Consider the following 16,358-nt stretch of genomic DNA (forward strand, 5'->3'; position numbering starts at 1 on the left):
AAACCTGAGCATTACTCACTCTACAGCCATCAATAAAAATAACAGGGGAGGAGATGAAGCAGGTAAAAGACAAAAGGAAGCCAAATTTTGTGTGTTTATGTACAGAGCAGAGCAGACCTAAGCAGTTAAACTGGAGCCCAAGAAAAGTCCTGCTTTTCAGGGACTATTCTGGCATAAGGTGTTGCTCTCCCTTCCTATCATCCTCACTCTGACAGCTGAAAAGAAGGAGCATCTCCCAAAGCAATCTGTCTTCCCTCCACAAACAGAGCAAGCATGTTATAAAATTAATGGATAATTCTAGAGGCAAACATTTAAAGCAAACCAAGTGACAGGTCATCTGGAAATCATATGTAGTAGTAGTACCCCATTCATAGCATAAGGTCAGTTAATAATGGAAAGGGAAAGAAGAGTCAACAGGAAGGATAAAACATCACACACACAAACATACACACCTTGCAGATTAGAGAAGTCACATTACTGTATAAGGAAATCAATAAAAGCAGCTAAGTGAAACTTTAGAGCACCGGAAAAAATGAACAATGTCCTTCATTCGTAGGTGTTAAATTAAAAAGAAAGGTATCTTTTATTAAGGAGACCTAAAAGCTTCACCAAGAGTTATGATGAAAAAAGATGGTAAATGAGGTAGGATTTAACAGCTACCATGTCTGTGTAAAAGCATATCCTGAACAGTAGACCTTTCCACAAAATGTTGGTAAAAAACTTGCTGGTAAAAAGGACACCCATTTGGCCAAGTGTTGGGTTGGAATACAGTAGTTGACTCATTCCCTTACAAGAAAAATAAAAGGCTTTGGGAATCATTACTGACACATCACAACCATCGTCAACCTAGTGCCCTCCATCAGGTCCAGGCAAGCCAAGGCCCAAACATCTGGAAGGCACCAGTTTGTGCGGAAATTGGCACAGTAGAAAGAAGGCAGATGATGCCCCACCCTTCCACATTCTAATTCCCACTGCAAAATAGTTCATCTTCAGTAAAAGCCTCAGAGTGGCCAAAAATAAACCCAAGAAACTAACATATTTGCCTCTTGAGCACAAGAGGAAAATATTAAAGCCAGACCTCAGCTAAGTACAACAAATGCTTTAGTACTAGACAGTTTAGCTGAGCTATTGCCAGCAGACAGTGTTATTAGAAGAAAAAACAATTCTGGTACAGAAGAATTGCATCCCGGGATCTGTCGCCTGTGAGATCTTTGTCCAGCTGGAATGTCTACTAGAAAGGGCAGAAGGAGGGATTTTATTACAGCCACCGCCCCCTCATTTGGCCCACAATTAATCCTTATGCAATGCCTGCAAACTAACCCAAAATAAACTAGAGTCTGATGCTGCTAGGAAAATCTTTGGCTAGCTTTTCCCAGTCTGCTGTCTCCTTCCAAACACACACACACATACACACACACTCCAATACAATCACTGTCATGCTTTATAGAAGGCGATTGATCTATGTAAAGAAAGATAAGAAGAAGTAGGATTAAACAATTATAAAGCGATTATATGTTAAACTTCTTAAAATAAGCATGGTGTATTCTTTGACCAGGACCTATAACAGCTGGGGGCTGGGGCCCCCCAAATTGGATGGGCACTGCATTTCAAATAGTGTGTGCGCACTACATCTTGTGTTCAATTATGCAGGGCAGGGCTTACCCGCCCCCTCCCAATATTTTATTCAAGTTGGCCCCCCTGATTACAAGGCAACTTTACACTAGGAGCATACAAACATCAGACTTCTGGCCAGTCTTTATGGAAAAAGTGTCAAGGGGGTCTCAATACACCTTATTTTCAACAACAACCCAAAGCTGCCTCTGAACCTGGTTGGGATTAGGCCTTTATATCAGCATTTGAAAACAAACAATGCAGAAGCAAGGTCTAAATTCACTGGTGACCAAACAAAACCTGATATTTGGCAAGACTGTCTCGTTAAGACCAAGTTTGTAACTAAGCTACCTCACATTTCAAAAGAGCCTGAATGGACTCCGCACACTTTGGCCCTCAAACACCAACCAGCTGCCAAAAGTTTCAGGTTCCTACTGACTCAGGAGGTCTCCAGCTTTGTTCAAATAAACTCTTTAACATACACATAAAAATGTGCACAGAACAAATAGGCTCCTGGACTTACGATACAGTTCAGATGGAAATACTTATTTAAAAAAAGAAAAGGAGTGCTAACATCTTAACATACTGTTTCCTTACAAGAACAATTCTATTTCTGAAGCACATGAAGGTTGTGTGTGATACTGTCTAAAGAATCCTTCCTCTCAGATTTATTTCCTGCAAAATGATTCTAGAGCTTCTCTTCAGAACCAACACTGCTTTTCCCATTCATGAAGACATCTCTGTGCCTGAAGTTTCCACTTACTAATCCAAAATCTCTCATTTAGAGTATTGTGGTAAGTCCATGACACTTAATGTCTTTGCATGATTATTTTTAGGGTTACAGTAGCTTTCTGTAACTGTTCCAAGCCTGTCACAGAGGCATCAAGGGTAGAGGGGAAAGTTACAATAAACTTTGTTGGGAAAACAGATAGGGTATGTTTGTTTGTTTATACATACATGAATAAATTGGGGGCACTTAGCTCACCAATCCCATATGGATCAAGCTGCACAGAACTGGTACTGAATATCGAGGTCGTCAACTGCTAAGTGTTGAGCATTTCAAACGTGAGCTAGCAGCTAACATTTGTGCTCTTATGCATGAGCAGAATCCCATTGGCTTTGCCAGACTGAAGTTAGTGGTATTAAGTGACAAGCATGGTAACCCCACAAATGCTGTAATAATGGAAACTGAGCAACGTGGAAGACAAGGAGGAAGGCGGGGAGGTTAAAATCAAAGAGAGAATGAGCAACAGAACAAGAGAGAGGGGATAGAAAGCCATCAGTTACGTACCTCCTAATGCAGAATAAGCAGAGACAGCCAGTCACAGAACAGAAAGGTGATAGGTCATAGGCCATAAGGAAAACAAGAAGGCACATTTAAACCACTCATTAAAAAATCATAGCCAAAAATCAAACCAACAGAAATAAACAAGTACCAGGGTTTGTGGGGGGATGGGACGACTAAAGACATACAGGAATAACCTTTGGAAGAGAGAGGTGTGTTCTTTTGTGTGACCGCACAGAAAACCTAATTGTGAATCAACACAACAGCATTATTGGAAAAGGTTTAAAGTTTTTTTTAAACAACAACAACCCTGTAATCTATCAGATTCTGCTACCTTTACGAAAGAAAGAGCCGGGACTCGGTTTCGGCTGAGGTTTTCAACCCCAAGAAGCTGAAAATCAAACTTCACTCAAAATTGTGAAGTAGGAGGATAATAAAGTAGTAATAAGACAAAAGAATTATGTAAAGTGGTTGGCAATATTTGAGCAGAAACTAATACTGATTCCATTGCATTAAATTTTCAACGTAATAGTGGGGCGGGGGGGGGGATACAAAAGCAGCACATGCTAATACACAAAATAAAGTATCAGGGAAATTATCCACTTACTGACCTAATTTCAGCAGCCAACCTTCTCGGTCTGGGTTAAAAAACGTATGAGTTAAATCATTCCCATCATCTTCTGGGATTTTAAAGGGCTCATTTTTAATGCTTTCGTATAAATTCTGGAAGAAAACAGGAGAGGAAAAGTTTAACACCACTGCCAGGGCTGCAAGGTGCAGCCAGCAGGTTCTGTCAAAGCACCTCAAAGAGAAACTAAAATCAATTATTTTCGTAGAAACTATTTGCACGGTCATATCTGCAAATAATTTTGCACTTTTCATGGGCAAGGTAAGCATGTATTGTGCTAGCTATGTTAATTGCTCAACAGTAGGTCACAAAAAAGGCAAAAATGGAAGCACTGAAAATTAAATAATCTGTAAACATGTTCAACCATTCAAAACACACCAGGAAACACCTGAATCAGGTAAAATGGGCTTGCATGAATCTCTCACTTTGAGAATCATCCACTTTACAGAAAGCAAAAAGGCTAATGAGATTTTTCCTTGGAAAATAGTAGTTCTACTTTGGAAATCTGCAGGAAGAAGCATCTACCTGCAAGATACACACTCGTGTGTATATATATATATATATATATATATATATGCTTTCGTAGATTTTCACGGGTACAGGAATGCAGGTTTTGGTGTCCTCGGGTGTCTTCCCGTGTAAAAGTTGGGGTGTCTAGGCGACGTTTCGACGAGGTCTCACTCGTCATCTTCAGGCTGGTGCTTTCGGCTTCTTGTTACTGGAACAGAGCAGGATCTCAGTGTTTGAGTTCCTATAAATACTGTAGAGGGGGTGTGGTGTATAGCCTCCAATGTTCTGGGCAGAGAGGAAGTTCCCAGGCTAGTGTGCCTTTCTCATGAAAACTCTTCACAAAGTTCAAGAGGTCAAGACACAAAGACTTTAGCAACTAATCCACACCTAATGACCCACCTAAGTGGTACTCAGGATATCACTCAAGAAATCACTCAAGATATCTCTCAAGTAATTAAGGAACAAAAGAAGAAAAGGCACACTAGCCTGGGAACTTCCTCTCTGCCCAGAACATTGGAGGCTATACACCACACCCCCTCTACAGTATTTATAGGAACTCAAACACTGAGATCCTGCTCTGTTCCAGTAACAAGAAGCCGAAAGCACCAGCCTGAAGATGACGAGTGAGACCTCGTCGAAACGTCGCCTAGACACCCCAACTTTTACACGGGAAGACACCCGAGGACACCAAAACCTGCATATATATATATATATATATATCTCATAAACATCTTTCCATATTCAGCAGGACATAGAGGTACTATGGTAGTTGAATGTGAGGGAAGAAGCAGAGTCCAGCTTGGTCAACACATAACAACCATGATAGGTGAATGTACAGTTAACCATTTGTGTTGGAAGCATTTGTTCATCTTCAGAGATGGAGCTCCTATCCAGGAAAGGTTCCGTAGTAGAGCACATCTTGCATGCAAAAAGGCCCCAGATTCAATCCCTGGCATTTCCACTTTAGGACTGCCAGAAACTCTGGAGAGCCACTTGCACACAGCACAGGAAGTTCTGAGCTAGATGGACTGGAGGTCTGACTCAGCTTCTTATGTACCAACCTCAGTTATGTACATGTGTGGAGGACCGTCATAGTTAATGGTCCCTTGCTCACACAAGAGAGTTAGTTCAAAATGCTGCATAAAGTATAGACACAACTGAACAAAAGCAAGTGTAAAGTAGTGGCTGGAATGGTGGACCTAGAGACTGGGGAAACCCCAGTTCAGTTCCCAGCACAGTCCCTAAAGAATGATTGCTGTCCTTGGGGGCAAGCCAGCTATTCTCAACCTAGCATTACTGAGAGAATTCTTTCTCCAGAGATCCAATGTTACATGATAATAAATCCTACTGTGTTGGTTCCCAAAGAGATCAGTGCCAAAATTGATGCACTTGTTTCTTGGCCCCACATCAAAAGCAGAAAGTCGGCACACTTGCCGCTGTAAAAGCAGCTTACCCGCAGCAGTTCCTCAGGAAGGTCCCCGCCCTCGTTAATACCTCGATTCATAGATATAAACCGCTCCACTGTTGGTTTGTCTCTGACATTGTGGTTGTGTAGACTAGTGTTTAACATAATGATTGCAAAGGATAGCACATAGCATGTATCTGAAATGCAACATCAAAGTGGAATGATTACTCTTCGTAAAACCAGTCCATGGCTAGTTATTAATAAGAAAGCAAGGGCATGAGAAGCCCCTTCTCTTCTCCCAAAACCCCAATGGTGATAATTCACACTTTGCAACCGGAGCTTTGAACCCACCCAAAGTTCTTATGTGTACCAGAAAAGAGGTAGCTAAAGTGATTGTATGAAGATTTACTGCTTTTAGAAAAGAGCATGCCTGAACCACTCACAAATTAGTCTCAATTTCCCGTAACTTAATTACCATTAAACAACATTCCAAAGCAGGCATTCTAAAGAGATGAACAGTTCACCTCTCCCACTTGGGTCTCTTGAGAGGAACCATGGGTCTCAGTGGAGACACTGAGCCAGAGAAATGAGCTTGAACTCTTGTGCTCTCTCCAGTCAAGATTGTTACAGGTTTCTAGCTTACTTCTTGTCATCCAATTTTTACCCAATATTACTGACACATTAAACACAACCAGGCTAGGAAAGCCATCACCACTAACCTGTAGACTGAAAGACTCCAGGGTTACAAAGGCAATAACGTGAAGCAAAAGCTTCCATCATGCGATCTATTTTTTGAGCCTCTCCCGGAAGCCTGAAACTCCACAGGAACTGCCTGCAAAGATATACATTAACTTGCATGTCAGATATCACCCACTACAGTATCTCTTGCTACAACACTATCAAACACTATGTCTCTGTAGATCAGCGCTGATTTCAAGTTTTTCCCCAAAATAAAATTGGTAGCCTAGCAGCTTACGTTAATCAGATGCCCCAGTCATGTGTTACAATGAGCCACAGTTAATGGTTTACTATGACTGTGCCCAAGAACTTGGGCATTGTGGGAAAAAACCATGCTTCCTGGCTTAATATTACACCCAACCCAGGATCATGGTATGTATTCCTCCCTTTCCTCTTGTCCGGTGTGGCCACATGGACAGTTCTGGGACCTTTCACTTCTGTTTTAGACTAATCATATATTGTCATGACTCATAACATCTGAATCAAACAAACCACAGTTAGTACTAACTAGGACTTACTAAACTAAATAATATCATACCATGCTTTTATGAAACTGGCTTGCATTAGTAAACTACAGTTAGAATTGACCATGGTTTAGGATTTGGCTACAACACAAAAGTACAGCTTGCAATTTCCTCACTGCACAACCATTCCTGTAATGCTATGGGTTAACATTAAGTCCAAAGGCAACTAGAGTAATCACTCATCTCCACCTGGGTGAGTTCTGACAGAGTTCATTAACACTATTGCCAGCAATGCTGCTCTGCTTATAACACCCCTTTGACCCTTCAAAATACATTATTGAAATGCACCATTAAACAAATTATTTGATGGTAACATTAAATTATTTAGGCAACAAAACTTATATCCTTCATTTAACAGCATGACAAACTTGAAAGAGGAGTTATTTACTGTTTTGGGTAACATTGTGTTATCAGTTTTGAAGGTTCAAACCATAATAGGTCAAGGTAGTCTCTAACACTATTTGCTGTGACTTATCAACATGGCCTGGAATTCTTATTTTCTTTAGCTATATGATTCGTAACCTTACATTTCAGTCTCTCCCCCCCCCCCGCCTCTCTCACACACACTGTTACTTGTGCTGCTCACCAAATTAAGGCATGGGGGGGAGCAGATTCTGTTATTTTTGTGGCCTCTGCTTAAAAATTGCAAATATATTTAGGAAAAAGTTGTAAGAGAGGGTTTTTTTTTTTAGTGTGCTCACCTTAAGGCTTGTACAAGATTGAGATCAGCAAACTCATGGAGTTCAACAAAAGCCTGAAGTACTTTAATATTAAAATCATCCCTGTGAAATAAAACACACAGAGTAAAATGTCAGTGGCAATTCATTTCAATATTCTGACTGCTTTTTTCCCCAGCCTGCCTATCCACAAGGTTTGGCTGCTCACATGACCAAAGGGAATCTGGGCTTCATCAATAACAGGTGTCCCAATGGTCTTTTGTCCCTTCTCTTGCTTAGCCTCTGCTACCTAGGTGGTGTTGGTGTGCTTAGATACATACATGTGTGACTTGAACTAGGGCTTCCCAGCACTCAGGTTCCGGTGCCTTATCTCTTATGGCACCAGCACTCAAGTGTCCACTGCAGGACTAAACTCTGGAACTGCCTTGTAGGTTGCTGCACCCACCTGTCCCAGGTCCTATAAAGCCCCAGCCTCAGAGCTGGCTCCTTAAGCCTATAGCGCTCTTCTCTTGCACAGTGAGACTCCCTGCTGACCCAAGACACTTTGCTGCCTATAGGGGAGCAGCAAATCCTCCCCTCCACAATCAGGCTGCATGGTTTTCAAGGCCAGTTGAGTTCTTTTTGCACCTGCGGCAGAAAATCTGAAAAGTGCCTCTTGCTATCCCCTGGCAATAAAAACACAATAATAATAAATTAAATAACCAACTATTTGTTGCCCCCAAATTCAACTGCCTAAAATGGTAGGGATGGCTGTCTACGCTCCTGCTCCCTTTGATCCTTTCACTGCTACCTGACCTCTGCCTGTTTCAGACCACACTCACTTCTAGCCCATGAGGGCTGACTGACACCCAACTCCTGGTCTCACGTCCCTATTGCCTAGAACTTGAATCTTGACTGAGGCCCAACACTATTCCCACATCCAGTTCCCCAACCAAAGTGAAATACTGGATGCACACCAAGCTGACCTAGTTAAGAGGCATGGTACTGGTGTGTCATATACCAACATTGTTCCTCAGATGATCCTGCATAATAACCACATGTACACAAGAAGGGGAAGCAGGGACCCAGAATATGATATACTTAAAGCAAGGCTAAAGTTGTGGAGTAACCACTCACTCAACAAGGACATCCATGCTTAGCATAGGCCAGACAACATCCAATTTGAGGTAGTCCAACGCAATACCCTCCTTAACAAATAGCCATGCTGTTAGCTGCCCTGAGAGAAGGAATTTTTGTTGAAAACTGCAGGATACATATTTAACAACGGCAATAAATGCATCAAGTATCCAGCCAGCGCAGAACTCAACTTATTCTGGCTTGCTTTCAAACAGGGTCAAATAAGTTCAATTTGCAAGTAGTCACCTGCAGGACCCAAGAACCCTCTGTATCTGAACTGGCAGTCAAGTTGAACCGAATATGAGCCATGTTTGTTCTCAGTCGCCTGTAGTGGGAGTAAAAAGCTATACAAGCAACTTGTTTGTACATGCAGTTTCCCATCTCAAAGGCAATGGAACAAACATGCAATTCCCAGAATTACAGGCTTCCCAGAATTCCCAGAAGTTAGGAAGAAAGAATGAGCTTGGGCTTCAGTTTGCCATTACATTTTCAAACTTGGCATTACAGTTATGAGGACTAGAAAATTTTCCCCCTTTAAATCAAACCTGGAAATCTCAGGACTCTAATAAAATCCAGTGCCATTATAAACTATTAAAGCTGTGCAGCAGAAGAGCATCGGTCAATTTAATATTTTAATAAGCAACTTACATTTTATTCTCCTATACACAGTACAAAATGTAAACTCATATAAGGGCATGAATTATGAACTATGCATATTTTATTCTTTTTTTAAAAAAGAGAAAAATGGTAATACAACTAAGGTAGTTATTCTTTGACTCAGCACCATTGTGAATTTCAATACTATTGGACTCAGATGCCCTGTAATCCTTAGGGTGTGTTTGAATCACATCATTAAATGAAAATGTTGCAGATCAGCTTCTAACTCAAGAACAGGTAGGCGGGTTTCTAAAGCAAACAGGTGCCTGAATCGCCTCCTTAAGTGTACATAACAAACCTTTTCAAGTATTTTAATTAATATGTTGAAAACTCCACTCATTAAATAGGATGTGAGCAAGTTGTTGCTGTTATAAATACAATAGAAGCTCTTGCCAAGGGGAAATTAGTAGATCAACGCATCAAAAGGAATGTTTTTATCCTCAATGGGAATGGTATAAAGAAAGTAATTAACGTTATTTAGAAAATACACTCAAGAAGAATCCTTCGGAGAAATACCTCTAGGTTTCCCTCTTGGTTATACAGTACACAACTTCAACCTTATCTGGACATGGTACAGCCATTTCTAGTCTGTATTTTCCAGCAGGGTGGAAGCTGGTAGAGGAGGGGTAGAAAATTCTGTCCCTTGTCCAGAGGTCCACTGCAATCCTATGCTGGGTTCAAAAGAGGGGATTTCCCTCTTCTGGCAGACTACGTGCTTTCTATGTTGGACACAGAGGGAGGTTGAACTGCTGTCCTGGTCTCCCTGCCCTTGTCAATGACAGCCCACTGACTCACTTCCACAGGGCCAGCTTGCTTCAGGCAAAACAGAAAATGCTGCTCCCACCCTGACACCTCCTCCCCCCTCCATTGCTGCTGCCTCCGCAGTGGCAGGTAGTGGCAAAGGGGGTGGCTGGGCATGGAGGAGGAGGTTAGAGGCGGCAGAGGAGGCTGGATCTGCCACATGAGGCTACCACCTCACCTTGCTAATGGGTGGACCAGCTAGTGCGTGCATGCAATGCCTTGTCATCTATGGCAACCGGGCACTATTTGCTATCCATTTTTTAGAAGCTCTTATTAAAGCTTTTTTCATGATACAATAAGATAAAAGAAACTATTCTAAAACAAAAAACAAAAACAGAGAAAGAGAAAACACAGAGTCCTCACTCAAAGGTAGCCATTAAGCCCCGTCTCACACAAAGTGGTGGGCCCCCCCAGCTCTTGCCCGAGAGCTTTCCTTTCTTCTCCCAGTCTTTCACCCTGAAGGGAAGTCTTTCCTTCTCTGACTTCTCACTCAGGGTCCTTCCATCCACCCACCCATGTGTGTGTAATCCTTGGACCCCAACAATGGCCCAGAGCAGAGGACACCAAAGGAAAACAAAAGAAAAAAGAGAGAAGAAAGAAGATAAAAAGAATGAACTTATAGAAGAAAAGACAGAGAGAAAAAAGGAGAAGAATAAAAAGGACTTCCGATTTTCCGTCTGTCAGTTACATAAAAATTTATTCAAAACTATTTGTTGTCCTGCATGCAAATTTGGTTCACTATAAGAAGCAAGTGGTAAATGCAGAAGGTTTAAGACTAGTTCAGAGTAAAAAAAATGCAGTATTTTCAGCAGAGTGCAAGAACTTTGCCTCTGCACACTAGTAGTAGTAGTAGTAGTAGTATTTCTATCCCACCTTTCTCCCAAGCACACACACACACACACACAAAGACATTCACAAGATTTCAGACTTTCTTTTTGTTGCTTAATGATTTTTTAAAAGAAAGTAGTGGTGGTACCACTAGGGTAACCCATATTAGGTCCTGGTATCACCCTTTTGTGGGTCCTGACCCACCAATAAAGAACAGTGCTCTGGAACTGAAATTTAGATGTGGGTGTGAAGACCAACTGTAGCTTAGCCATGGGCTCTTTGGGTGGCTTTTGACAAGAAACCCTCTCTAAGGCTCAGTTCATGTATAAAACAGAAAAAGTGACAACACAGTTGTCATCCGTCTGTAAAATAGAAATAAATAATGACCACATGATTTTTGGGAGGATAAATGAAAGAAAAAAATATGGTTTTGCCTGCCCAGAACCTTAAAGCTATAACATTTCTCAGTTTGAACTTCCCATCTCAAACATTCAAATTATTGCATACATTGTACATTTCTGTACTGCAAGCTGATCCTCCCCAAAGACAGATGGGCACGTGAGGATGTCTTTTAAATATATTTTTAGTATACATATAGACATTTAACCATCGGAAGAAATGTCAAGAAAGTGTTTGGAAAATTCTCAGACACTAAATAACTTGCTAAAGATAATACGCACTTGGCTAAAACTTATCTCCCCTGAGCTGACATGCCATTCACAAGTGGTACAGCACAATCCTAAGCTTGTTACTCAGAAGTAAATCTTACAAAATTCAGTGAGACTTACTTTCAAGTAAACATGGCTAGGACTGCAGTTCTAAACACTTCCTAGTTCCACCGTGCCTCTAAGTATTAAGCTACAAAACTTTCATACAGTCCACACAACTGCCTCATTGGGGCAAGATCTACTGGGAAGAGCTGCTGTGTTCAGTAGGCCTGGCCTCCTGAGCGATTTGTCAGGTATAGGCCAGGGGGACGCAGCTTGGCCAGAATGGCCTCACAGGGCAAATACGATGGCCTAGCAGGTTTAATTAGACCCATAGAACAGAAGTTTCCCACTCCAGATGTACATAGTTAGCTACACTTTCTTTTAAAAATATATATTTTATATTAGCTACAATTTAATGACATAAATTAGGAACAACACAAAAAAGCAGCTCAGTTCTGTTGCAGAACAATGTTCTTTAACTTTCAACTGCCTACATTAGAAACACAAGAAAGCCTTACTCCTAAGAAACTCTGAAATACCATGTTAGATATTCACACCCAAAGCGACTGAAAGTATCTACTCCTCCAGTATGAATTACTACTTTTATTCATGCCATTTTGCGACTGCAACGGAGCTTGTGAACGATGCCCCATATTTTCGTCTCCAAGAAGCATTACATCACAATAAGGCATCTGGTATCTATTAAGATACTCTCTGCCAGAGTCTGTACTATTTTCAGTCACGTATAAGGGAGGGGGGGGGTGAGGGACCTGAAGCTGTTTGCAGACCAGGAAATCCAGGTTAAATTGGATAAAGAAGCTCTCAAGATGATTTAAGTTTGCAGTCTTTGCTATACATTGATTGCAGTTTTGGTTCTACATTTTAAAGGTCAAATTTGCAGCCAGAATGGCCTTTATGTTTAATATTTGTTCACATTAAAAGCTAGGGGATGCTGCTATCCCTCTGAAGTGCCTGCTTAAACTATATATTACCACCAATAAGATGTTCACAGAAGACAACATTAAACAGACGAAAAGAACTATTATTAGGACAGGCAGTAGCCTTGCTGATAGCTAATAATTATGTAGCCAGCTGTCTCCTAAGATTAGCAGGCTCTTCTTCTCTGGTCTCAACATTAAATGCCACACATGATTGTCAAAATCTAACTCTGAAACCTTCCGAGATTTGCATCACAAAACCCAAGCATTTAATTATCATTAATCCTATACACTTATTTTTATAAGTGTTTCCTCTACTCAGGAAAGCATGTGTGAAGAAGATACACCTGTGCAATGTGTCATTTTGCTTCCAGTTATAAGAAACAGTCCCTGCCCAACCACATGCATTCCTATCTAGATTTTTATTTTTAAGATCTCTGAGTTTCAGAAGAAAAGGAATGCAATGGAGAAAATGCCCCTTGGAATTCGCAAACCTATATAAGCTGCTTCGAGCTGTGGTAGAGCACACACTTTGAACACAGAAGGTTCCACATTCAATCCATGGCTTTTCCAGTAAGAAGGATCAGGAAGCACATTATGAGAAAGGCTATGAGTCAATGTTGGAGATCCCTTACAAGGATAGGGAAGGGCCCACAGCTAAATCACATAATATATACATCATATGCAGAAGGCCCCAGGTCTAATCCACAGCAATTAAAAGGATCAGGCAGCAGGTGAGGTGAACACCTGAGACCCTGGAGAACTACTGCCCAAACAAAGTTGACAATACTGGGATGGTTTGGACAAACAACCTGGTCTCATGTATAGCTGCTTCCTATATTCCTATCAAAGGAATAAATAATAAATGTGCTTATATAAGGAGGTAAGTTGAATATTGCAAATGACTTAGTAGGGAGGCCACAGGTGATAGGATAAAGTCTGTGCCTACAGACTCTCTGCTTTCTATAGCTGCCCATTAAGATGCACTGCTGGTTTGCTGGACTGTGGTCACCATATGCTTTCAACATAAATATTTAACCATTTTAAAACAAAAACAAAAACCTCAAAGTACATTTTCATCTGCTGGGTAGTGGGGTGATATTTCTGCATCATAGTCATACTGAAAAACTTCTCAGGTGTTCCTATTTTCCTGCATGGCATATATATTCTTACAGATGTGCATGATATATAGCCATGGTCAAAGAGAACAAGAAGAATCAAAGAATGGCTCCCCATGTCAAGCTTAACATAAAAAGACACACAGGTTCTCTACTTACCTTTCACCGAGATAATCTCCAATGACGGTTTTATTTAGCCCTTCCCCTTTATAAAGGAACTGTGCAATGTCCTCAGGAGTATTCTGCAATAGGTCATTTTCTATGAGGAACTGGATTCCCTAAAAAGCAGCAGGAGGAAATGAATTCAGTTGCTTTCGTCTTCACAAGATTATATGTTCTGGAAATATTAAGCTGTGGAGTTATTATATAGATTTCATTGATAAGTAGGAATTTGCCTATGGTTGACAAATGCAGCCTCATCTGTGCACACCCTCCTCAAAGCTCACCTTTTCTGGGAAGCCTTTGGATCATCCCCCTTACCTTACTGAAACTAAAACAAAATATGTATAATCAAAATAATCAGCTATTATGAACAACCCTGCTGAATTACACAACAAAGTCCTGCATTCTGTTCTCACAGCGGCCTATCAGGTGCTTAGGGGGGGTCCACAAACATGACATGAACACAATAGCACTCTTCCTTGCCTAATCATGTCTCCATAGCATCCTGATATAAATTCCTTGTATCACTAGTTAAAAGATTATAAGTAGTACAAGGTGGAAAATAACTCTGCCCAAGGCTTTGGACAGCTGCTTTGTATATTGATTAAGGACTTTTTAGCCCGACTAAAGGGCAGTTAAAGCAGTTTACAAGATATAAACATAAAATGTACAATCACAATCCACCTTAAACCCTCCGAAAAGATAGCAGTGGAAATAGGCAACAATATTGTTCACCCCAGGATAATATCATTAAAAACAAATAAAGCAATTCAGCACCAGATGAAGCATCAGCAGCAGACTAATATGCTTTCAAGGAAAATAGACTGGAAATAAATAGATCTTCAATACACATTTGAAGACTCATAAAGACATGCATGACCCTAAATTGAAACAGATAATACCGAGCTAGATGCACCAGTTGTCTGAGTCAATACAAGAGACCTAAGTATGTTTATAAACAGATTAAGGAATTTTAATCTGCCGCATCTTTAATCTCTGCTTCTTTTCTCTATTTTTTCTTTTTCAATATTTATTAAATGCAGGTATATTGTTGACAAGCAACTGGTGCTTGTTGTTTGCAAGTCTTTTATTATTACATTAAATCATTTTAGAAGATCTACTAAATAAATAGTAATGATATAAATTATTATCTATTCCATGTTAGCCCTCAGGATGCAAATTACAGAGATAATCTTCTTATAACTGAATATTTGTCTGTTCATCATGCTAATGACTTGACACACAGCATGATCTGGGAAACTTCAATGTGAGTAGATAGAAAAATAGATAACACCATGTAATTACAACTGTATCATCAGATAAAGCAGTTAGTTATAGTAATCTGAGCTATGGAACTAACTGTGACATTAGCATTCAGTGCATTTGTATCTATAAAATTATATATAGCCTTATATATTATGCACCGTATTTTAATCTAAACTTGTGTCTTTATTTCAGCTAAGGCTGAAACCTGTAATCTGACCAGAATGGGGTTTACCTCTAAGTAAACATACATAGGATTGAAAAAGAGCTACATATAATGGTATGTCCTGAAGTCAATAAAATAATCTCCAATTCTGTCAAATGACTTTGAAATAGAGCACAGACATGTGAGCCGGTTCAGACATAACAGACAGTTATGATTTGGTAGTACATGAATTAAATCTTTTAAAAGATACATGGACTCACACAATGCTATTCCCTCCCTCCCTGGCTTGTGGCACATCCTATTTTGCTATTTCATCAGAACTGTCAAACTAGGGGGGGTGTTTGCCCTGCAAACCAGGATTAGTAACCAGGATCAAACCATCATTTCCAATGGTGGTTTGCAGGGCAAACACAAACTCTAGTTTACCGGGTTGGAAAAAGGCAAATGGATATCGTATTTTTCGCCCTATAGGACGCACCATCGCATAAGGCGCACCTAGTTTTTTGGGGGGGAAATAGAGGGGGGGAAATTATTTTTTCCCCCAGGCGCGGGGCTGGGGCGGGGGGAGCCCGAGCTTCTCCTGACCCCAGCCCCCAGAACAGGCAACTCTCCGCAAGTCGCACAAAGTCTGGGCGCGCCCAGCTCAGCGTGCCCAGCCTTCGGCATGCAGGCAACTCTCCGCAAGCCGCGGGAGCCCGGTTCGGGCTCCCACGGCTTGCGGAGATCTGCGCGAAGCCTGGAGAGCAAGAGGGGTTGGTGCGCACTGACCCCTCTCGCTCTCCAGGCTTCAGCGAATGCCTGCATTCGCCCCATAGGACGCACACACATTTCCCCTTCATTTTTGGAGGGGGAAAAGTGTGTCCTATGGGGCGAAAAATACTGTAGTTTGCCAAACACTAAGAAGGAAGGGTGGGAGGAAATCATGATGCATGAGGGGAAGAAGTCAGTAGATGAGCCCAATGGTCCTTAAAAGAAAGGCTTGTTAATATTGCACCAAATTATGGCTTGATGTTCTCTCTAATCCAGACCGCATTAGGGTATGTCCTCCCCTTTTTTATTTTCTGTTGGGAAGCAAGTTTGCACCTTTTTATTCAGGTTGGCGTGTGTGCATTTTAACAGGATTTAAATGAGTTTCATCATGTTTTTATTACTGGTTTTATTGCTGTTATCTTAAGCAGCAATGGCACTTGCAACAATGCAACAGAAATGGCAATGGTTCAT

General features: G+C 41.0%; 1 protein-coding gene across 1 annotated transcript in view; it reads right to left on the minus strand.

The window, feature by feature from the left end:
- The window catches only part of CYTH3 (cytohesin 3), a 69,294-nt gene that overhangs the window by 7,224 nt on the left and 45,712 nt on the right, over positions 1-16,358 (minus strand). Inside the window, exons 5-9 of the mRNA XM_081839955.1 lie at positions 13,706-13,824; positions 7,403-7,483; positions 6,159-6,271; positions 5,488-5,636; positions 3,508-3,619 (exon numbers count right to left, since the gene is read on the minus strand). Of these exons, the coding sequence (XP_081696081.1) occupies positions 3,508-3,619; positions 5,488-5,636; positions 6,159-6,271; positions 7,403-7,483; positions 13,706-13,824 (574 nt within the window). The remainder of the gene's footprint in view (positions 1-3,507; positions 3,620-5,487; positions 5,637-6,158; positions 6,272-7,402; positions 7,484-13,705; positions 13,825-16,358) is intronic.

This window comes from Podarcis erhardii, assembly GCF_964252035.2.
Source record: "Podarcis erhardii genome assembly, chromosome: 14".
Taxonomy (NCBI): domain Eukaryota; kingdom Metazoa; phylum Chordata; class Lepidosauria; order Squamata; family Lacertidae; genus Podarcis; species Podarcis erhardii.